The 25,172-nt window shown below is 48.2% G+C and overlaps 1 protein-coding gene across 2 annotated transcripts in view; it reads left to right on the top strand.

The window, feature by feature from the left end:
* The window catches only part of LOC140398951 (mitochondrial carnitine/acylcarnitine carrier protein-like), a 213,880-nt gene that overhangs the window by 47,145 nt on the left and 141,563 nt on the right, over nt 1-25,172 (top strand). For both annotated transcript variants that reach the window (XM_072487947.1, XM_072487946.1), the window contains exons 2-3: nt 22,799-22,891; nt 23,865-23,992. In XM_072487947.1, coding sequence (XP_072344048.1) covers nt 22,799-22,891; nt 23,865-23,992 — 221 coding nt within the window. The remainder of the gene's footprint in view (nt 1-22,798; nt 22,892-23,864; nt 23,993-25,172) is intronic.

The raw sequence follows: 25,172 nt of genomic DNA on the forward strand, positions 1-25,172 counted from the left end.
ACTCTGTCTCTCTCACTCTGTCTCTCACTCTGTCGCTGTCTCTCTCACTCTGTCTCTCTCACTCTGTCTCTCTCACTCTGTCTCTCACTCTGTCGCTGTCTCTCTCACTCTGTCTCTCTCACTCTCTCTCACTCTGTCTCTCTCACTCTGTCCCTCTCACTCTGTCCCTCTCACTCTATTCTTGGCTCTCTCACACTGTTGCTGCCTCTCTCTCTGTCTGTCTCTCTCACTCTGTCTCTCTCACTCTGTCGCTGTGTCTCTCACTCTGTCTCTCTCACTCTGTCTCTCTCACTCTGTCTCTCACTCTGTCGCTCTGTCTCTCTCACTCTGTCTCTCTCACTCTGTCTCTCTCACTCTGTCGCTGTCTCTCTCACTCTGTCTCTCTCACTGTGTCGCTGTCTCTCTCACTCTGTCTCTCTCACTCTGTCTCTCTCACTCTGTCTCTCACTCTGTCTCTCTCACTCTGTCTCTCTCACTGTGTCGCTGTCTCTCTCACTCTGTCTCTCACTCTGTCGCTGTCTCTCTCACTCTGTCTCTCACTCTGTCGCTGTCTCTCTCACTCTGTCTCTCTCACTCTGTCTCTCACTCTGTCGCTGTCTCTCTCACTCTGTCTCTCTCACTCTGTCTCTCTCACTCTGTCGCTGTCTCTCTCACTCTGTCTCTCTCACTCTGTCTCTCTCACTGTGCCGCTGTGTCTCTCACTCTGTCTCTCTCACTCTGTCTCTCTCACTCTGTCTCTCTCACTGTGTCGCTGTCTCTCTCACTCTGTCTCTCTCACTCTGTCTCTCTCACTCTGTCGCTGTGTCTCTCACTGGTCTCTCTCACTCTGCCGCTGTGTCTCTCACTCTGTCTATCTCACTCTGTCTCACTCTCTCTGTCTGTCACTCTCTGTCTCTTTCTTTCTCTGTCTCTCTCTATCTCTCTCTCACTCGCTGTCTCTCTGATGCGATCATCAATTCACGCGAGGCAGAGAGTTGAAGTGAACAGTGGCTTTAATCTACTAGAACAGTGCCTGCCTGCGACTGCTCTGCACTGAGAGCCGCCTACAGGGCAGCTGCTCTTTATACCTCCCCTCAAGGGGTCGGACTTATGGCTCCTGACGTGTTTGCGGAGTAGGACGGGCCCCGGTGTCTTCAGCCCGGACGGAAGCGAGGCCCCGGAGGTGGATTTCCTGGGGAAAACAAACAGGCGGTCATGAGGGGTCTCGTTTGTGGCCGTGCAAAGGAGGGCCTAATGGAGTGGAGCGTGTCAGTGGGAGACTGGGAGATTCCTAGACCGTAGGGCCAGGAGGACGGTCTCCCAGACCGTCGCATTCTCCCTCTCCACCTGTCCGTTTCCCCGGGGGTTATAACTGGTAGTCCCGCTCGAGGCGATGCCCTTTCCGAGCAGGTACTGACGCAGTTCGTCGCTCATGAACGACGAGCCCCGGTCACTGTAGACGTACCGAACAAGGTGAAGACACTATGTAGGGCTTTAATGACGGTGGCCGCGGTCATGTCGGGGCAGGGGATGGCAAAGGGGAAGCGGGAGAGCTCGTCGATGATGTTGAGGAAATACGTGTTGCGGTTGTTGGAGGGGAGGGGCCCTTTGAAATCTATACTGAGGCGTTCAAAGGGCCGGGATGCCTTTACCAGGTGGGCCTTATCCGGTCGATAGAAGTGCGGTTTACACTCCGCACAGATCTGGCAATCCCTGGTCATGGTCCTGACCTCCTCGGTGGAGTAGGGCAGGTTGCGGGCCTTGATGTAGTGGAGAAGCCGGGTGACCCCCGGGTGGCAGAGGTCATCGTGGATAGCCCGTAGTCGGTCATCTTGCGCCCTGGCGCATGTGCCGCGGGACAGGGCATCTGGGAGCTTGTTGAGCTTCCCAGGACGATATACCATATCGTAATTATAGGTGGAGAGTTCGATCCTCCATCTCAAGATCTTATCGTTCTTGATCTTGCCCCGCTGCGTATTATCGAACATGAAGGCTACCGATCATTGGTCGGTGACGAGGGCAAACCTCCGACCAGCGAGGTCGTGCCTCCAGTGCCGCACGGCTTCCACGATGGCTTGGGCTTCCTTTTCAACTGAGTGTATAATTTTGGAGGCGTTGAGGGTACGGGAGAAAAACGCTACTGGCCTGGTTAAGGGTAGCGGCGAGGGCGACCTCTGACGCGTCGCTCTCCACCTGGAAGGGGACGGACTCGTCCACCGCACGCATTGCAGCTTTGGCAATACCTGCCTTGATGCGGCTGAAGGCCTGGCGGGCCTCGGCCGCCAGAGGGAAGATGGTGGCCTTGATTAGTGGGCAGGCTTTGTCCGCATACTGGGGGACCCACTGGGCGTAATAGGAAAAGAACCCGAGGCACCTTTTCAGGGCCTTGGGGCAGTGGGGGAGGGGGAGTTGCAAGAGAGGGGCATACGGTCGGGCCCTAGGACTCCGTTTTCCATGACGTAGCCGAGGATGGCTGGTCTGGTTGTGCGGAAAATGCATTTCTCCTGGTTGTAGGTGAGGTTGAGGGCTTGGGCGGTTTGAAGAAACTTCCGGAGGTTGGCGTCGTGGTCCTGCTGATCGTGGCCGCAGATGGTGACGCTGTCCAGATATGGAAAAGTGCCCGCAGCCCGTACTGGTCAACCATTCGGTCCATCGTTCTTTGGAAGACCGAGACCCCATTGGTGACGCCGAAGGGGACCCGGAGGAAGTGGAAGAGGCGGCCGTCTGCCTCAAAGGCCGTGTAGTGGCGGTCCTCCGGGCGGATTGGGAGCTGGTGGTATGCGGACTTCAGATCCACCGTGGAGAACACGCGGTAGTGCGCGATCTGGTTAACCATGTCTGCAATCCGGGGAAGGGGTACGCATCGAGATGCGTGTACCGGTTAATGGTTTGGCTGTAATCAACCACCATCCGGTTCTTTTCCCCGATCCTGACGACCATCCCCTGGGCTCTCCAGGGGCTGTTACTGGCCTCGATGACCCCCTCCCTCAAGAGCCGCTGGACCTCCGACTTGATAAAGGTCCTGTCCTGGGCACTGTACCGCCTGCTCCTGGTGGCGACGGGTTTACAGTCGGAGGTGAGGTTCGCGAAGAGCGAGGGGGTGGGGTCGACCTTCAAGGTCGCGAGGCTACATACGGTGAGAGGGGGTAGGGGCCCGCCGGACTTCAGGGTCAGGCTCCTGAGGTTGCACTGGAAGTCCAGTCCCAACGGGAGAGGAGCGCAGAGGTCGGGGAGTGCATATAGCTTAAAGTTTGCGTATTCGACACCCTGTATCGCGAGGTTCGCGACGGTGTACCCCCGGAGCTGCACTGAGTGCGATCCGGAAGCGAGGGAGATTGTTTGAAATGCGGGGGAGATTTGGAGCGAACAGCGCCTTCCCGTCTCCGGGTGAACAAAGCTCTCCGTGCTCCTGGAGTCAAACAGGCATGGCGTTCCGTGACCCGGACGGTCATCATGGAGTTACGGTGCTTTGGGCGTGACTGGACGAGGGTGACCGCGCCGAGTTGTGGGTAGCCGGCGTGGTCGGAGGTGGTGGGGTGGTCCCAAGATGGCGGCCCCCGTCGGTCGCCCGTGTCGGCAGGAGCCGGCAGCCACGCTGCGGGGCCTGCGGGCCTGTGAGTCCGAGGGTCGGGCCTGCGATTTGGAGGACATGGACCTGGCCAGGCAACCTTTGGCGAAGTGTCCTTTCTTGCCGCAGTCGCTGCAGTTCGCGTTCCGGGCCGGGCAGCGCTGCCTGGGGTGCTGGCCGCAGAAATAGCAGGGTAGCCCCCCGTGTTGGGCGGGCAGCCGCGCGGCACAGGCCTGGGGTACCCTCTGGTTGGGTGTCCATGAGGGGGGTCGCGTGGTCGGAGGGGAAAGCGTTGAGGCTCTGAAACGCTACGTCTCGGGAGGAGGCTAGTTTTACCGTCTCCTCTCGGTCGCGGGCGCCCCTCTCTCGAGCAGGCGCTGTCAGACGTGGTTGGACCGGACCCCAGCCACGTAGGCGTCCCGGACGGAGAGTTCCGTGTGTTGAGTGGCCGGGACGGCCTTGTAGTTGCAGCTTCGCGCGAGGACCTTGAGGTCGCGTAGGTACTCCTCCAGCGATCCCCCGGGGCGTTGGCGGCGAGCGGTGAGGAGGTGCCGCGCGTACACTCCGTTCACCGGCCTCACGTATCGCCGCTTCAGCATCGCGAGGGCGTCCGCGTGTGTGGTCGCTTCCTCGAGTTGTACGGAGATTCGATGGCTCAGCCGGGCGTGGAGGAGGCTCAGCTTCTGATCGTCAGTGACGGAGGGCGAGGAGGAGGCGGCGAGGTAGGCCTCGAAACACCGGAGCCAGTGTGGAAAAAAAACCTTTGGCTTCCGCGGCCTGTGGGTCGAGTTCCGGTCGGTCAGGTTTGAGGGCTGCTTCCATCGCGATGTTGTAGTTGATTAAATTGATGCGACCATCAATTTACACGAGACAGAGAATAGAAGTGGCTTTAATCAACCAGAACAGTGCCTGCCTGCGACTGCTCTGCAATGAGAGCCGCCTACAGGGCAGCTGCTCTTATACCTCCCGTCAAGGGGGCGGAGCCAGGGGCGGAGCCCACAAGGGCACCAACATGATACAATCAGTGTAGTACAGTACAATGGTCCATAGGTGGAGCCCACATGGGCAACATTGCGGTACAATGTAATACAGTGGTGAATGGTTACCATAATACGTTCACCACACTCTCTCTCACACACGCTGTCTCTCTCTCTCTCTCTCTCTGTCTCTCTCACTCTGTCCCTCTCACTCTGTCCCTCTCACTCTGTCCCTCTCACTCTATTCTTGTCTCTCTCACACTGTTGCTGCCTCTCTCTCAGTCTCTCTCTCTGTCTCTCTCTCTCTCTCTGTCTCTCTCTCTCTCTCACTCTGTCTCTCTCTCTCTCTCACTCTGTCTCTCTCTCTCTGTCTCTCTCTCACTCTGTCGCTGACTCTCACTCTGTAGCTGTGCCTCCCTCTCTCTCTCTCTCTGTCTCTCTGTCTCTCTCTGTCTCTCGCACTCAGTCTCTCTCACTCTCTCTCTGTGTCACTGTCTCTCTCACTTTTTCGCTGTCTCTCGCACTCAGTCTCTCTCACTCTTTCGCTGTCTCTCTCACTCTTTCGCTGTCTCTCTCACTCAGTCTCTCTCACTCTTTTGCGGTCTCTCACTCTGTCTCTCACTCTGTCTCTCATTCTGTCTCTCTCATTCTGTCTCTCCCTCTCTCATTCTGTCTCTCTCTCTCATTCTGTCTCTCTCTCTCTCTGTCTCTCTCACTCACTCTGTCTCTCTCACTCACTCTGTCTCTCTCACTCTGTCTCTCTCATTCTGTAGCTGTGTCTCCCTCTCTCTGTCTCTCTCTGTGTCTGTCTCGCTCTGTGTCTGTCTCTCTCTGTGTCTCTCCCACTCTGTCTCTCTCACTCTTTCGCTGTCTCTCTCACTCTGTCTCTCTCATCCTGTTGCTCTCTCTCTCACTCAGTCTCTCTCACTCTTTCGCTGTCTCTCTCTCACTCAGTCTCTCTCACTCTTTTGCTGTCTCCCTCTCTTTTGCTGTGTTATGGGCGAGGCGTTTTCAGAACCCCAAAATGCATCATGGGGTTCAACCAACCTCTCCCTTTAATGGATTTGTTGCTTTTCCGAGCACACGGCTTGTTCCCTAGGTGGATCTCTTAACACCCCTTACTTCAAAGATAACTCAGAAAATATTGCAACAGTAAATAATTCCTTAAAATGTTCCTTCAAACTTCCAAGAGACTTAACACCTTTAAACAAAATTACATCAGGTTAAAGGCTTCACTATTATAAGTTTAAATCACCCAAATGATCCAAAAATAGTCTTTTATGGCAGAGATCCAGCTCACTGCAAAACACAGACACACACCCAACTCTTTACCTCCAAACTGCAAAACTAAACTGCAAAATGGCTGACCTGACCTCAGCTCCACCCACTCTCTGACATCACTGTTTTCTGAAAGGTACATTGCTTAAACATCCATGTCTTAAAGGTACTCTCACATGACATTTCCCCCCCAAGAAAAAAAAACCCCCATCAACTTCAAGACGGTTTCATTTTTCACTTTTGCACTATCGACTAAGAAATGCACACAGTAAAACTACATTTTCATTTAAAGAAAACACACTCAAACAGGTATAATAATATAGTCCATTTTTCTTTGCTCGTCTTCCTCCAACCGAAATCCTTCTCGATTGAAAGTCTCTGCACGATCCATCCATTCCTCTACTCCTCGGCATTTCTCGTCAGAATCAGATCATTTAGTTCAATCTGACCACAGACCCCTTGCAATTCTCCAATACAGGAACATTGGTTACCACAGCTTTCAGGCAGTCACATGCCTGTTGAAAGTCCGCTGTCCATTGAATTTTTTTACATTTCTTCAGCAATTCCATCAGTGGAGTAATCATGCCACAAAACCTTTGCACAACTGTTCGATCAAATCCACTCATGCTAAGAAATCGCATTATTTCTCTTTGTCTTGTGGATATCGGAATCTCCGCAAGGAAAGTGATTTGGGATTCTCCAAATTCACTTTCGGCTAGGTTCATCACCAAACCCGCCTCCTGAAGTCGATCGAAGAACTCCATACGATGTTTAAAATGTTCTTTCCATGTCTGGAAGTTGGACATAAAAGCAGATTGTCCCAATTTCTCAATGCAATCTCCCAACCATGGGATAGGGTAAGAGTCCGTTCTTGTAACTGCATTCACCTTTCGATAGTCCACACACAACCGTTGGGTACCGTCTGGTTTAGGTACCATCACTATGGGTGAGCTCCATTGGCTGCAACCCAATTCAATTATGCCATTTTTAAGCATACTCTCAATCTCTCTGTTAACCTGTGCCAATTTTAAAGGATACGTCTATATGGATGTTGTTTGATGGGAACAGCATTTCCCACATCTACATCCATGTATAGACATTTTAGTACTTCCCAATTTATCTCTACAGACTTGCCCATGTGATATCAATAACTCTTTCAGGTAGGTTTGTTTTTCCTCTGGAAGGTAACTTAACAATTCATCCCAATTTTTAAGAACATCCTCATTTTCCAATTTAATTTGAGGTATGTCAAATTCACAGTCATCTGGATTTGGTTCGTCACTTTGAGTTAGAATCATTAAAACCTCCTTTTTCTCTCCTTCCCTTTCAAAGTACCTTTTAAGCATATTCACATGACACAATCAGTGAGTTTTCCTTCTATCTGGTGTTTTTACCACATAATTCACCTCGCTTAATTTCCTTTCAATCTGATACGGTCCACAAAACCTAGCTTTTAAAGGCTCCCCTACCACTGGTAACAACACTAAAACTTTATCTCCACTGGCAAAACAACAAACTTTGGATTTCTTGTCCGCTACCCGTTTCATCACATTTTGTGCAACTTTCAAATGTTGTCTAGCCAATTCACCTGCTCTATTTAATCGTTCCCTAAAATTTGACACGTAATCCAAGAATGTAATTTCCGATTTCTCACCCACCAATTTTTGCTTAATCAATTTAAGTGGTCCTCTTACCTCATGACCAAAAACTAGTTCAAAAGGACTAAATTTGATAGACTCATTAGGAGCATCCCTAATTGCAAACAATACGAATGGGATTCCTTTATCCCAATCCTCTGGATAACCTTGACAATACGCTCTCAACATTGTCTTTAATGTCTGATGCCACCTTTCTAACCCTCCCTGCGATTCTGGATGGTATGCAGTTGATTTAAATTGTTTTATTCCTAAGCTATCCATAACTTCTTTGAATAACTTTGAAGTAAAATTTGTTCCTTGATCCGATTGAATTTCTGTGGGTAGTCCATATCTAGTAAAGAATTTAAGTGACTCCTCCACAATCCTTTTAGCTGTAATATTACGTACTGGAATGGCCTCTGGAAACCTAGTAGACACATCCATTATAGTCAAAAGATATTGATTCCCACTTTTTGTTTTAGGAAGCTGTCCTACACAATCGATTAGGACCCTTGTAAAAGGTTCCTCAAATGCTGGAATGGGTATTAAGGGCGGTGGTTTTATCACTGCTTGAGGTTTCCCTATCACTTGACATGTGTGACATGATTGACAAAATTTAACGACATCTTTATGTAGTCCAGGCCAATAAAAATGTTTTTGGATTTTAGCTTGAGTTTTCCTTATTCCCAAATGACCTCCCACTGGTACCTCATGTGCAACTCGCAACACCTCCTTTCTATACCCTACCGGCAATACTACTTGATGAACTTCTGCCCACTTTTCATCCGCCTGCATATGTACAGGTCTCCATTTTCCCATCAAGACATCACTTTTACGGTAATAACACTCTGGTATACTCTCAGATTCCTCTTCCATTTATATGCATTCTGATATATCCATTTTATTTCTACATTTTTCCGTTGTAACTCCACCAATTTTCCTGAACTAAAAATATCCGCCTCATTCTCCACCTGTTCTTGTTCTTTTTCAACCATCTGATCAAAAATCGTTTCTGATAATTGCACTTCAACTTCATTTTCACTCTTTGATTTCTCCTCTTGTCTTAACCTGTGACTTTGCGACCTTGTTACTACACAATCCGGAAAAATCCCAGGATATTCGTCCTTCAACACTTCAGTTGTCTGATTTTCCACTGGCTTATCAACCACAGTAGGCATCACTCCCACCTGCGATCCAGCTATATCATTACCCAAGATAAACTGTATTCCTGGGCAAGATAGTTTATCTATTACTCCTACTACCACTTCACCACTCTACACTGGACTTTCCTAACTTACCTTACATAATGGAACGCTACTCCTCTCACCCTGAATTCCACATATCACCACCTTTTCTGGCAACATTCTTCCCAAACTACATAATTCCTCATCTCTTACCATTAAAGATTGACTAGCCCCTGTATCTCTTAAAATTGTGACTTCTTTACCTGCTCCTCCTGATACACATGAGTAAACTTTACCCATACAAGTAAATTCTTTAAGGACATCTGGCACCTTCTTAACAATTACTTCTTGAACAGGTTGTACCATCATTTGCACCTCCTTCGCTTCACTTGGGCTTTCCTTTACCACTCTAACAAACCCCACTGCCTTATCCTGTTTTACCACATCAGCCTTCCCAGTGCTTTTCTTCAACCACCAACACTGTGACTTTACATGGCCTAGTTTATTACAGTGAAAACATCTGAAACTTTTCATGTCTTTTCCACCCTCCTGGGTTTCTTTTTTAATCTGAGGTACACTCTCTTTATTGTCTCCCATCAGATCACCTTTACCTTTACCACTTGAGTATTTCTCATGTCCCCAGTTTCTATCCCTCACAGGCTGAAACTGATGTCGGAAACCAATCTTTGATTTATGAACTAATTCATAATCATCTGCCATTTCCGCTGCTAATCTCGCAGTTTTAACCCTCTGTTCTTCCACATGAGTTCTCACTGCATCAGGAATTGAATTTTTAAACTCCTCCAAAAGTATAATTTCTCTGAGAGAATCATCTGTTCGGTCTATTTTCAAAGCCCTTATCCACCTATCAAAATTACTCTGTTTGAGCCTTTCAAACTCCATGTATGTTTGACCAAATTCTTTCCTTAAATTTCTAAACCTTTGTCTGTAAGCTTCAGGCACTAGCTCATATGCACTTAAGATGGATTTCTTCACCTCCTCATACGTTCCAGATACCTCCTCCGGTAGTGACGCAAACACTTCACTAGCCCTACCTACCAGCTTTGTTTGAATCAGTAACACCCACATGTCCTGTGGCCGTTTCATTTGTTTAGCTACCTTCTCAAATGAAATGAAAAAGGCTTCCACTTTCAACTCGTCAAACCTTGGCAATGCTTGGACATATTTAAATAGATTCCCACCAAGCCTTCGACTATGACGCTCTTTCTCACTATCCTCATCACTATCATCCAACTGTACGTTTCCCTTTACGTCTGCCAATTTTAACTGATTGTCATGTTTCATGGCCATTTTCGGAAGTTCAAACTCCCTCTCTTTATCTTTTTCCCTGATCTGTATCTCCCTTTCTTTTTCTTTTTCTTCTGCTAGGGCTATTCTTTCTTTTCTCCTTTCTTCTCTCTCCTTTTCTTTTTCCTCTCTATCTTTCTCTTTCTTTTTCCTCTCTCTCTTTCTTTTTCCTCTCTCTCACTCTCGTATTCAAGCCGCTTTAATTCTTTCTCATGTTCCATTTGTTTAATTTGCAACTGAATTTTTGCCATTTCCAATGAGTCAAACTCTATCTCAGGCAACTTTAAATGCTTAACCACCGCCATAATTACCTCACCTTTTCGCATTTTGTCAGGTAATGTTAACTGCAATGTTCTCGCCAAATCTAACAGTCTGCTTTTCGTTTCTGTCCGTAAAGTACTACGTGGGACATTCTCCACCCCCACAAACTTCTGAGCCTCTGAAAGAGCCATTGTTCACAACACTCTCCCCACTTAAACTGAAATACCACACCGGAAAAGCAACAATCCTTCACTGTCTTTAAGCTCACAAAAGCCAATCCAATAGATAGACTTTTATCCCCCTCGAGCCCCCAATTGTTATGGGCGAGGCGTTTTCAGAACCCCAAAATGTATCATGGAGTTCAACCAACCTCTCCCTTTAATGTATTTGTTGCTTTTCCTAACACACGGCTTGTTCCCCAGGAGTGGGATTACAATTATGGACACGTGGGTTTTTAAACACAAAACAATGTTTATTCCATGAACTCAACTTAACATCTTAAATAAACATTGGATCTCTTAACACCCCTTACTTCAAAGATAACTCAGAAAATATTGCAGTAAATAATTCCTCAAAATGTTCCTTCAAACTTCCAGGAGACTTAACACCTTTAAACAGAATCACATCAGGTTAAAGGCTTCACTATTATAATTTTAAATCACCCAAATGATCCAAAGATAGTCTTTTATGGCAGAGATCCAGCTCACTGCAAAACCCAGACACACACCCAGCTCTTTACCTCCAAACTGCAAAATGGCTGACCTGACCTCAGCTCCACCCACTCTCTGACATCACTGTTTTCTTAAAGGTACATTGCTTAAACATCCATGTCTTAAAGGTACTCTCACATGACAGCTGTCTCTCTCGCTCTGTCTCTCTCACTATGTCTTTCTCACTCTGTCTCTCTCTATCTGTCTCTCTCTCTCTCTGTCTCTCACCCTGTCTCTCTCACTCTGTCTCTCTCTCACTCTTTCGCTGTCTCTCTCACTCTGTCTCTCTCTCTCTCTGTCTCTCTCTCTCTCTCTCTCTCTGTCTGTTGTCATAATATGCACCCATGCACATCATGAGTTAAAAGCAGGCAGTGACAGACATCCTGGTGAGCCAATCAATGTACAGAACAGAACCCGACCAATCACAAGACAGGACACCAGAGGGGCGTTTCCACCTATAAAACACACAAGGCCTCTTTCCACTGGTGATAGCTATAGTGATAGTCAGGGTGTACAAATCATTCAACACCTCCAACACGTGGATCAGAGCTAGCCTGGTCTGGGTAGTTAGAGTTAGTTTACTTAGGGTAGTAGAGAGTCAACCCACAGACAGCTGTGTGTTCTGTTGCTAGAGTTCAATAATTGAACCAATGCCTTCGTTTAGTGTATAGTTGATCAGTTAATTGCATCGTGTGCAATCCGCGTTACCCCAGGGTGAACAACACGACATGATACCAGGTGTGGCTACTGACCCAAGTAATTTATCTTTGAAAATTCACTGACGACCAGCAACTGCCTTCCAGCGGCATAGAAAAGATCCAGACACCTCCGCATCTCCGGGAACCGTGGCGCCAACTGGCGGGCCTTCAAGCAGAAATTCAGCCTATACCTTGAGGCCTCGGGCCTCAAAAGTGCCCCCGATGCTCGAAAGATCGCGCTACTGCTGTCTACTGCGGGGAACCAGGCCATCCAAATCTTCAAATCGCTCACCTTCTCCGACGGTGAGGACAAGACCAAGTTCCAGACCGTCTTAGCCAAATTCGACAGTCACTGTGAGGTCGAGACGAACGAAAGCTTCGAGCGCTATGTCTTCCAGCAGCGCCTTCAGGGTAAGGACGAGCCTTTCCAGTCTTTTCTTACTCATCTGCGCATTCTAGCGCAATCCTGCAACGACGGAGACACCGCTGACTCCCTCATCAAGAATCAGATCGTGTTTGCCGTCCACTCCGACGCCCTGCGGGAGCAGCTCCTAAAAATAAAAATCATGACCCTGCCAGTGGCCATCGAGATGTGCAAAGTCCACGAACTGGCGGAAAGTCACTATTCCCGCCTTAAGTCGGCAGAGCAGGACCAAGGGGCAGCACGGTAGCCTTGTGGATAGCACAATTGCTTCACAGCTCCAGGGTCCCAGGTTCGATTCCGGCTTGGGTCACTGTCTGTGCGGAGTCTGCACGTCCTCCCCGTGTGTGCGTGGGTTTCCTCCGGGTGCTCCGGTTTCCTCCCAATGCAGGTTAGGTGGATTGGCCATGATAAATTAGTGTCCAAAATTGCCCTTAGTGTTGGGTGGGATTACTGGGTTATGGGGATAGGGTGGCGGTGTTGGCCTTGGGTAGGGTGTTCTTTCCAAGAGCCGGTGCAGACTCGATGGGCCGAATGGCCTCCTTCTGCACTGTAAATTCTATGATAATCTATGATAATCTATGAACTCGCCTCCCACGAGGCTGAGAGTGTACAGGCCATCGCCCGAATGCGGGGCCCGAGCATCGGTGAAGGCGGCCATTTTGGGCGCTTTTCCCGGGGTCCCACTCATGCGGACCACGGTCGGGAGAACGAAGCGGCTGAAGACTGCACCGTGCAGGCGCGACGACGCGCCGGGCGTCACGATGTTGACATGATGACGTGCCCCAACTGCGGCACCGAGAGGAAGGCGATGTCTCAACTGCAAGGACGCTTGGCCATTATGCTGCTCTGTGCAGGTCTGAACAGGGTCATCAAGGCCACTTTGCGTTTTGAGATCGTCCAGCCCGGTAAGGCCTCTCTGCTGGGTGCCCGAGCATGCAAGCTACTCCACCTCGTCCAGCGTGTAGATGCCATGTCCTCTGCCAACACCACTCTTCAGACCGACATTGCGGAGCTACTATTGCAGTACCCGGATGTGTTCACTGGGATGGGCACGCTGCCCTACCGCTATAAAATTCTGCTCAGGCCTGATGCCACGCCTGTCATCCATGCGCCACGCCGGGTGCCAGCGCCCCTCAGAGACCGTCTGAAGGCGCAGCTGCAGGAGCTCCAGGATCAAGGAATAATATCCAAGGTGACGGAACCAACTGACTGGGTCAGCTCGATGGTCCGCGTCAAGAAGCCCTCGGGAGAACTGCGCATTTGCATCAATCCCAAGGATCTGAACCGCAACATTATGCGGGAACACTACCCGATCCCGAAGCGGGAGGAGCTGACGAGTGCATGCCAAATTCTTTACAAAGCTGGATGCATCGAAGGGCTTCCGACAGATACAGCTGGACAAGTCCAGCAGGAGGGTCTGCATGTTTAACACGCCCTTCGGGAGATATTGCTACAACCGAATACCATTTGGCATTGTGTCGGCCTCCGAAATCTTTCATCGAATAATGGAGCAAATGCTCGAGGGCATTGACGGTGAGCGGGTTTATGTTGGCGATGTCATCAGTTGGCCCACGACCCCGGAGGAACATATTTCCCGTCTGCGACAAGTCTTCAGGCCCATACATGCCAACAGCCTGAAATAAAACCAAATGCTCCTTTGGCAGGTCGTCAATTAAGTTTCTGGGCGATCAGATCTCCCAGCAGGGCGTGCAGCCCGATTCGGATAAGGTCCAGGCCATCAACACGATGAAGACCCCAGAGGACGAGAAGGCGGCCCTCCGCTTCTTGGGGATGGTGAACTTTCTGGGGAAGTTCATTCCCAATCTCGCGTCACACACCACGGTCCTCAGGCCCCTGGTGAAGAAGTCCACCACTTTCCAGTGGCTGCCCGCACATCAAGAAGAGTGACTTGAGTTGAAAGCGAAGCTAACCACCACTCCTGTTCTAGCCTTCTTTGGCCCAGCGAGGGAGACCAAGATCTCCACAGACGCCAGCCCAGGACGGCATTGGGGCGGTGCTCCTGCAGAAGGCCGAGACCTCGTCCTGGGCTCCAGTGGCCTACGCGTCCAGGGCCATGACGCCCACTGAGCAACGCTATGCTCAAATTGAGAAAGAATGCCTGGGCCTGCTCACTGGCAACGTGAAATTCCGCGATTATGTCTATGGTCTCCCGACCTTTACCGTGGAGACGGACCACAGACCCCTGGTGCACATTATACACAAGGACTTAAATGACATGACACCCAGGCTCCAGCCCATTCTCCTTCAACTCCGCAGGTATGATTTTGAAGTGGTTTACACACCTGGAAATGAGCTAATCATCGCGGATGCTCTTTCCCGTGCCGTCACCTCGCCATGTGAGCAGGTAGACTTCATGCACGACATCGAGGCGCAGGTGAAACTGTGTGCCAGCGCCCTCCCGTCATCCGACGACCAACTCGGCATCATTCGGGAGGAGACCGCCAAGGACCCTCTGCTGCAGCGGGTCATACACCACCTCACGGATGGCTGGCAGAAAGGGCAATGCCCCCAATACTATAATGTAAAGGATGAGCTAACTGTTGTCGAGGGGATCCTCCTGAAATTGGATCGCATCGTCATCCCGCGCAGCCTCCAGAGCTTGGTGCTCACGCAGATACACGAGGTACACCTCTGCATTGAGAAGTGCTGGCGCAGGGCCCGGCAGGCTGTCTATTGGCCCGGCATCAATGAGGACATCTCAAACATGGTCCTCAACTGCGCGACCTGCCAGCGTTTCCAGCCTGCTCAGCCCAAAGAAACGCTCCAGCAGCACGAGATCGTGACCGCTCCGTGGTCTAAGGTCGGAGTTGACTATTTTCACGCCAACGGGCGTGACTACGTCCTGGTAATTGATTACTTCTCCAGTTACCCAGAGGTAGTGAAACTATCGGACCTAATATCCCAGACCGTAATATGGGCCTGCAAGGAGGCATTCGCCAGGCATGGCATCCCGCTCACGGACATGAGCGACAACGGTCCCTGTTTCTTCAGTCAAGAATGGTCCAACTTCGCAAAGCAATCCCACTTCCAGCGCATCACCTCGAGCCCGCATTACCCACAATCTAATGGGAAGGTCGAAAAAGGGCCCATATCGTGAAGCAGATGCTCTGTAAGGCTGCGGACTCAGCTTCGGACTTCAAACTCGCTCTTCTGGCTTACAGGGCAACCCCTCTGTCCAACGGTCTGTCTCCGGCTCAGCTCCTAATGAATCGCAACCTGCGGCCGACTGTCCCGGCCATTCATGTACCCGACCTGGATCACCTTCCAGTGCTGCAAAAGATGCAGCAGATCAGAACCCGGCAAAAGCTGACATATGATGCTCACGCTACGGATCTGTCGGTGCTCTCTCCGAAGGACGCTGTTCGCATCAAGTTGCCGAGTGGCGGCTGGTCAGCTCCGGCCGTTGTGGTTCGACAGGCTGCACCCAGGTCGTTCGTGGTTCGCATGGCGGATGGATCTATTGTAAGGCGCAACAGACGGGCACTACGCAAACTTGCCTGCCCACCACCGGATCTCACTTTCCCAGAAGTCATTCTGCCCGATCCGGACACCTCGCCTTCATGAGGCCACCAGCCTGTCTGCATGCCAACCAGTCAAGACACCATCATCTCCGCCTCCACCTCTCAGACCAACAAGAATCCGTCGACAGCCTCAACGACCGGACTTATAAATAGTTCCTTGTATATATGCTGTTATGTTTCTGCACGCTAGACACCTTACATGTACATATCCATCCACTCACCGATTTTGTATATAGTTACTTTTGTAAATATGTTGTTTCTGCTCTAAGCAGTCGACAAAATTTTTTTAAAAGGGGGGGATGTCATAATATGCACCAATGCACATCATGAGGTAAAAGCAGGCAGTGACAGACACCCAGGTGAGCCAATCAATGTACAGAACAGAACAAACCAATCACAGGACAGGACACCAGAGGGGAGTTTCCACCTATAAAACACACAAGGCCTCTTTCCACTGGTGATAGCTATAGTGATAGTCAGGGTGTACAAATCATTCAACACCTCCTACACGTGGATCAGAGCTAGCCTGGTCTGAAAAACTGAAAATCGCTTATTGTCACAAGTAGGCTTCAAATGAAGTCACTGCGAAAAGCCCCTAGTCGCCACATTCCGGCGCCTGTTCGGGGAGGCTGTTACGGGAATTGAACCGTGCTGCTGGCCTGCTTTGGTCTGCTTTCAAAGCCAGCGATTTAGCCCTGTCTAGATAGTTAGCTTTAGTTACTTAGGGTAGGAGAGAGTCAACCCACAGGCAGCGGTGTGTTCAGTTGCTAGAGTTCAATAAATCTCAAATTGAACCTACGCCGACGTTTGGTGTATACTTGATCAGTTAATTGCATCGCGTGCAATCCGTGTTAACCCAGGGTGAACAACACGACATCTCTCTCTCTCGCACTCAGTCTCCCCTTCCTTGGAGAAAAAAAATAATTAGGTGAAAACAAAATTTCAAGAAACTCAAAAACAACACACATGATTTCCCCCCCCCTTTTTTTTTTTCGGACGAGAAAGAAAAAAAACAGTCACAGAAACAAGCGCCCTTCATTAACAATATCCAAAAGTTTCTGTGAACTCGCCCCTCTTTTCGTAAAACAGTCTGACAGTTGATAGCTCCTGTCGACCCATTTAATTTTTGTTGTTTCCCCTCTGTCCAACATCTGCTTCAAACTTGCGATGTCTATCCGTAACCTCTTTTCATTGACACTTTTTGTAGAGTTCACATTTTCCCACAGGGTTTTATTGTCAGTGTGGCAGTCAATAGGTGTATTACCCAAATCCCCTAATCCCCAAATTTCTGTCAATATCATACTTATATAAAAGGCCATATCCACCGCCTCTACAAGGCTTAAGGTCTCAGCAGCCAAAGTGCTTTTTACCACTCCCCTTATTTTCTTTGTTTCCCACACAAGCGGGCAACATTTACCATTGTTCCCCAAAAAGAAAATTATAAAACCTCCTGCGCTTGAAACCCCATCACATAAATTTGCGTAGGACGCATCACTATAAACTACGAGTTTCAAGTGCCTAAGGTCACCTAAAACCGGGAACTTCAAAACACACTCCTGCATTTTTAGTTTGGCCAACGCTTTATTTGCTCTTATTATGTCTTCCACTTTGGGATCATTCATTTTTGTACTCAACTCTAAGACATCAAAACTCACGTCCGGTCTAGTCTGTCTACCTAACCTGTTCAGTTGCCCAATTAAACTTCGCAGTTGCTCTTTTTCTATCTTTGAAACCATTGCGTCTTTTTGTGAAACTCGGCCACGACTAATTGCGACTGGGGTGATGCTCTCCAAATAAGATTGCTGACGTAAAGTTGCCCCTAACTTAGTCTGTCCAATTTCCTTAAATGCACCGGAAGCCTGACTTCCAGCCCTGAATTCTTTCCTCAAACCAGAGATTACAATAGCTTCAAAATCACTAGTCCCACCCCACAAAAAATCATCGACGTGCATCATAAAAATGCCAGAAAGATTTCCTTTATAGTGCCAGTAAAACATTACCGGATCTGCTTTCAACTGGCAACAGCCTAACTTTAACAAAACTGACCTTACCGAAAAATACCAGACTCTAGATGCATCATTTAATCCATATACACATTTGTTCAACTTCCAAAGTACCCCTTCTGTGTTAGCTGGTTCTTTAGGAGGACGGAGAAAAATGTCTCTCTGGAGCTGATGCCCCTGCAAAAAGGCAGCTTTTATATCTATAGATTTGCATTCCCATGCCTTTGTGGCTAATAGAGCCAAGACGATCTTTAAAATAACCTTTCCTGCTGTAGGTGAATCTACCCTTAAATCCTGATCTTCTAAGCTTTCTTTAAATCCCCTTGCCACAAGCCTGGCCTTTGCCTTAAGTTCCATCCGGAAGAACCTTTTCCGTGCAAATCCATCTGTGGGATAGAGCTCTTTGTCCCCTATCCGGTACTTCCGTGTATAGCCCAAATTCACTCCAACTATGCAATTCTTGCTGTTTAGCTTCTTTGATAACTTTTTCATCTAATTTATTTGAAGCCACCAAAATCTCACGTGCATGTGGGCTTCTACTCCTATTAGTATTCGTAGTCTTACTCATGTTCCGAGATCTTGATAAACTACGTCCCCTCTCCCGCCTGGTATCTCGTTCTGTACTGCTACTGCTTGATCTTTCCCTCCTGCTGTGGGATGTCCTTTCAATAGTTCTCAACCTTTTCCTGCGGACCTGTTCACTATCCAATGTACTATCTGAACTGGCACTGCGTTTCTGTGCCCTCCATTTTTGAACTTTGTTTTCCCAATCCATTGCCTTGACGCCTTCCCCTGAATGCTGTACATTCAACCAATGTTTATACTTTCCAGTGGCCTTCCCTACTCTACTAATAACAGTTGCCCTTCAGGCAAGTATGTCACTTTTGTACCAACTTTTGGCAGTTGCCCTTTCGGAAAAATGGCCTGTTCTAATTCATCAGAAGTGTTTTGTTCTTCCACAGAAACCCTGTCTATATCGGTTAATTGGTCCTCATAGTTCTGTAACACATGCGTACCCGATGACTCTGGTTCCTCGTCATGTCTGTCTGCTCTGTATAAATTTGAAAATTTGTAATCTGTACCCATTATCCTTGATGAATGTACCCTAACAGTGTGATTACCATGTTGCAAAATAATTGTTTTTCCATCTATGCCTATGATTTCACTGGGCCTTTCCATTCATTAGAATTGTCTCTCTTATAGTATACCATGCCTCCTTGCTGAAAAACAGCATCTGATAGCCGTACGTTATGTCTTAAAGCTCTGCGAATTCTTTCAGAGACTTCTGCTTCCAAAAAAGCTTTTCTACTGCTATGTAATGCATTTAAATGTTCAGCAAAACCAGAGCTAATTGTAGTCCCCTCCCAAGCTGGAGGCTGGTCATCCAAAATGGACGGAATTTTAGGATTTCTACCAAACACTAATTGATAAGGACTATACCCCCCAACCATCTGCAATGAATTATTTGCATGTACCGCCCATGCTAAAGCTGAATTTAGCCTGCAATTTGCTCGATCTGCCAACATTTTCCGAAACATGTCATCGATGACAGCATGATTTCTTTCACAGACACCATTACTAAATGGGCTTTCTGCAGCCGTATTCATAACTCTGATATTCATGTTTTCACACATATCCCTAAACTCATCATTAGCAAATTCTCCCCCATTGTCCGTAAGGAATTTTGCCAGTGGACCCATTCCTGTCCCTATCCATTTTTTCCATGATTTGATCCAGAATTACTCTCTTTTCTTTACTTCGTACAATCGTTGATTGACTAAATCTGGTTGCTAAATCTACAAAATGCAAAATAAATATATTATTTGCTTTATCCCAGATCTTAAGGTCTATGGCCACAATGTCGTTAAAATCCCTGGCCAAAGGTAGGGTTACTATCGGTCGTGCTGGTGTCCTTCTGTACTTCCTACAAACTTCACAGCGGTCACTAACCTGTTCTATCAGTTTAGTATAGTCGTCATCCCTTGCCCCTGCATCCTTTGATACATTTTTCAGCCTCCGAGGAGACGGATGTGCAAATTGCCTATGCAGTTTTAATACCACAAGCTTTTTATCAGCTAAAGTCCCATTTTCAACTGCCATTAACACATCCTTAACCACTCTACTTGAAACATTATTTGTCAGTAATGGAATACAATAGTGTCCCGACTGTGTAAATTGTAAATCCACCGTCTTTCCAAAAACTGTTGCCTTATCCTGTTCCATATCCAGTTTTATGTGTGCTTTCTTCATCGACGGTCTGCTCAGAAGCAAAGGTATCTCACTTGATACAACATCCGTGCTAATGAAATGATTCACTCCGGCAATATTGCAAGGGATCACCACTCTTTTCAGCGACTTCAGAGTATTATCATCCCCAAACCTGAAACTTGTGGAACTTTCATATTCCTTAACCTTGTTACGATTTTCAGCATTCAAGGAGTCCAGGTAACATTTTAACCAGTCATTTCCACACACAGTAGATGTGCAGCCACTGTCCAATACAGCACAATTGAAGGATTCTGCAACCAACACCCTCATTACCGGCGTAAAACTGCTTGTCAATAGGACAATGCCTTCTTTCTGGTCACTATCTTTTTCCTCTTCTGACTCTTCCGTGTCATGTGTCGCTTCAAACACTCTATCATAACGAGTTGGACAGTTAAAAGCATAATGGTATTGAGAGTCACATCGAAAACATTGATTTATCATATCCCCTCCCTAGCATTTCTGGGGTTCATCTTCCTATTGTAGGTTCTAACTGGGTTTCTGTCTTCATAATTTCTTTGTCTCGGTCTCCTTCTATAGTCTTGGGCCCTGTTCGTAGCCGTACGATTTCGCCATCCTGCTAGTAGTGTATCTTCCATATTCTGCCTTATTGCAGGCTGATCTATTTGGGTCATCAGAGCCATTGGAATCGAATGTTTCCCCAGAAACTTTTGTAAAGCTTTTGTCATCTGTTCGAATAAGGTATCCTTATCAGTAAACTGAACTCCTGTCAAAACCAGGAGCCTATCCACGTTGCTCACTCTAGCACAGTCAAGTAATTTAAAGGCCAACACAGACTGTGGAAATTCCAGATTGTGTTTCTGCAGCCTTTTATATAGTCTGCCAAATTCCATTATATCGTCTTCCATGGAGATAGCCTCCATTTTCTGGAACTTATCAAAATCCGACCATGCTTCATACGCACTTAACAAGTCATCTTTCTTATAAATCTTACCCATATAATGTAATAAAGTCTCCAGACCTCCTTCTGAGTCTAACTCTTCCAATTCCAGCTCAGAAAGCACTTTGTTTCGGATTTTACTGCCATATGGTCGAGAAAGAGCCAATGCCATACCTTGTTTTCTCTTTCCCAAAGGAATTACTTTAGTCCACATAACTACTGCACTTCTCCATTGGTCGTACGATCCCCTTTCAGAAAATAAGGGAGGATAGTCCTATCCAGCCATCTTTATCCTCGGTTCAGCCATATATCCCCTTTTTTTTCTTCTTTTCTCACTCACTCCTTGGTTTGCTCTGGAAAATTTGTATCTTTCAACCCTTCACATTTACCCAGCAACAATCCTCTGCTACCAATTGTTAGACGTTTTAGTTGCTGTGATATGAAGAGTCTAAAGTTCTGTTCCTTTTTCACAAACACACATTTATTTCATTCCAACAGCCTTTGCACAAAACTCTAACTATACATCACCTGACAGAGGCCACCTGAAGCCCCTTTACATAATCAGTGTCAATTAATGGATACTTAACATAAATGAGACAACTAATTGCAATGTCTCTTAACCCATTACTTAACAGCCAGGATGCCAGGAACTCGGCCCATCGGAGGCAGTGAATCCCGGAGGCCCCGGAGAATAGGGTGTCAGGCCCGCTAATGATATGTCTACTGTACTTAAACACCGTGCGGCGAGAGACGCATTGACGCATTTCCGGGCTGCCGGAGTATCCCAATTCGATGTCAAATCGCCGCCTACCCCGGTTTTGGCATCGGAAGCTATTCTCTGCCCAATCGGTGTTTCGCAATTTAGGCGTCGGCTAGCGGAGAATACTGTCTTCCATCTCTCTCTCTCTCTCACTCTGTCTGTCTCCCTCACTTCTGTCCCTCCTTCTCTCTCTCTCTCTCTCTCTCTCTGTCCCCCCATCTCACTATGTCTCTCGGTCTCTGTCTCTCTCTCTCTGTTGTGGTGATATGCATCACTGTATATCATAGAATTTACAGTGCAGAAGGAGGCCATTCGGCCCATCGAGTCTGCACCGGCTCTTGGAAAGAGCACCCTACCCAAGGTCAACACCTCCACCCTATCCCCATAACCCAGTAACCCCACCCAACACTAAGGGCAATTTTGGACACTAAGGGCAATTTATCATGGCCAATCCACCTAACCTGCACATCTTTGGACTGTGGGAGGAAACCAGAGCACCCGGAGGAAACCCACGCACACACGGGGAGGACGTGCAGACTCCGCACAGACAGCGACCCAAGCCGGAATCGAACCTGGGACTCTGGAGCTGTGAAGCAATTATGCTATCCACAATGCTACTGTGCTGCCCTATATACACAAGGGGTGAATGTAAATACACTACAACTAAGTAACCACTAGAGGGAGCACCAGAGGTGGTATTACCACAAGGGGGCATTACACAACCAATATAAAAGGACAGGGCACACATGCTCTGTCTCTTTCCACAAACCCACAACTAGAGAGTACATCAGGGTTGATCAGAAGCATCACACCCAGCACGTGGCTTAGAGCAGGCTGGTTTAGTTAGACTGAGTTACTGCAGTTAGATTAGCAGGAGAGTCGAACTCATTTAAGAACTGTGTCAATAGTTCAATAAACATATTGAACTCATTACAAAGTCTGGAGCAGCAGCTAATGCTCCACGAAGAAGCAGAACCCAACATGTGTCTTCTCTCTCTCTCTCTGCCTCTCTCTTCTCTCTCTGTCTCCGTCTCCCTGTCTCCCTCTCCCTATCTCCCTCTCTCTCTATCTCCGTCTCTCCTCCTTTAAGACGCTCCTTGAAAACCAACCTCATTGTCCGGGCCTAGCCCTAGCACCTCCGCCTGTGGCTCGGGGTCAGATTCTGTTCCTGTGAAGGGCCTCGGGGAGGGTTTACGGTGCTAAAGGTGCTGGAGGAATGCAGGTTGTTGTTGGAATTGAGTTTGCTGTTTGACGTGGCCCAGGACATGAGCACCATTTTCTGTTTCCTCTCCTCACACACCAGGTGCGCCTGCAGACACAACCAAAGGCCCTCCCAGGCCACTCCCTCCTCTACCAGGGGGCGATCGACTGCCTGAGGAAGACGGTGACCAGCGAGGTAGGGCTCCTCCAGTGCTGGGTAGGGCAGCCCATTGCATTTCTTTTGCCTCCGGTGTGGCGTATTCTGGGGTTCAGGGGGTGGGGGTTCGGTTCAAAAGTCTCCCCCGGAACAGTGGAGGGAGATTTGAGTTCCTCTCCACCGCCACTGTGTGTGCCCTCTCCTCCCCAGCGCATTCCCCTCCTCCCCTACCCCACAAGTCCCAGTCCCATCCTTCCCACCCTGCAGTCCCCTCCCCTCCGCATCTCTTCCCCAAAACTTCCTTCACCTCCCCTCCATCCCACTTTCCTCTCCCCCTCTCTCTCTTCCTCTCTTCCCCACCCCAGGGCTGAATGGGCCTCCTCCTGTTCCTGTGTATCAGGCTCGAGAGGGGCTGACTGGGCCTCCTCCTGATCCTGTGTAAAAGGCTCGAGAGGGACTGAATGGGCCTGCTCCTGTTCCTGTGTAACAGGCTAGAGAGAGGCTGAATGGGCCTCCTCCTGTTCCTGTGTAACAGGCTCGAGAGGGGCTGAATGGGCCTCCTCCTGTTCCTGTGTAACAGGCTCGAGAGGGGCAGAATGGGCCTCTTCCTGTTCCTGTGTAACAGGCTCGAGAGGGGCTGAATGGGCCTCCTCCTGTTCCTGTGTAACAGGCCCGAGAGGGGCTGAATGGGCCTCCTCCTGTTCCTGTGTAACCGGCTCGAGAGGGGCTGAATGGGCCTCCTCCTGATCCTGTGTAACCGGCTCGAGACGGGCTGAATGGGCCTCCTCCTGTTTCTGTGTAACAGGCTCGAGAGGGGCTGAATGGGCCTCTTCCTGTTCCTGTGTAATAGGCTCGAGAGGGGCTGAATGGGCTTCCTCCTGTTCCTGTGTAACAGGCTCGAGAGGGGCTGAATGGGCCTCTTCCTGTTCCTGTGGGTGAAAATAAAGGGTTTACCCTCTTTTACCTCATTGATTTCATTCTATTCCGCTCACACTCTTCCTCTCTCCCACAGGGTCTCTCAGGGTTGTATAAAGGAATGGCGGCTCCCATTCTCGCCATTACTCCTGTCACTGCTGTAGTATTTTTTGGCTATGGGCTCGGAAAGAAACTGCAGCAGAAACATCCCGAGGACACCCTCACGTGAGTTAAGCGCTGGGTCCAGGGATCTGAGTGGACACATAGACCAAAACACAAACTGACTAAAACACACACAATGCACACTGATTAAAACACACACAGACCAAAACACACACTGACTAAACACACACTGACTAAACACACACTGACTAAAACACACACAGACTTAAACACACACAGACCAAAACACACACTGACTAAAACACACACTGACTAAACACACACTGACTAAAACACACACTGACAAAAACACACACTGACTAAAACAGACACTGACTAAAACACACACAGACCAAAACACACACTGACTAAAACACACACTGACTAAACACACACTGACTAAAACACACACTGACTAAAACACACACAGACCAAAACACACACTGACTAAACACACACTGACTAAAACACACACTGACTAAAACACACACAGACCAAAACACACACAGACCAAAACACACACTGACTAAAACACACACTGACTAAAACACACAGACCAAAACACACACTGACTAAAACACACACTGACTAAAACACACACAGACCAAAACACACACAGACCAAAACACACACTGACTAAAACGCACACTGACTAAAACTCACACTGACTAAAACACACACTGACTAAAACACACACTGACCAAAACACACACTGACTAAAACACACACTGACTAAAACACACACTGACTAAAACACACACTGACTAAAACACACACAGACCAAAACACACACTGACTAAAACACACACTGACTAAAACACACACTGACTAAAACACACACTCACTAAAACATACACTGACTAAACACACACTGACAAAAACACACAACCACTAAAACACACACAGCCCAAAACACACACAGACCAAAACACACACTGACTAAAACACGCACAGACCAAAACACACACTGACAAAAACACACAATGATCAAAGGACACATTGACAAAACCACACACTCTCTAAAACACACACTGACAAAAACACACACTCGTTAAAACACACACTGACAAAAACACACTCTCACTAAAACACACACTGACAAAACCGCACACTGACTAAAACACACACTGACTAAAACACACACTGACAAAAACACACACTGACTAAAACACACACTCACTAAAACACACACTCACTAAAACACACACTGACTAAAACACACACAGACCAAAACACACACTGA

The sequence above is a fragment of the Scyliorhinus torazame genome, chromosome 22, assembly GCF_047496885.1.
Source record: "Scyliorhinus torazame isolate Kashiwa2021f chromosome 22, sScyTor2.1, whole genome shotgun sequence".
Classification (NCBI taxonomy): domain Eukaryota; kingdom Metazoa; phylum Chordata; class Chondrichthyes; order Carcharhiniformes; family Scyliorhinidae; genus Scyliorhinus; species Scyliorhinus torazame.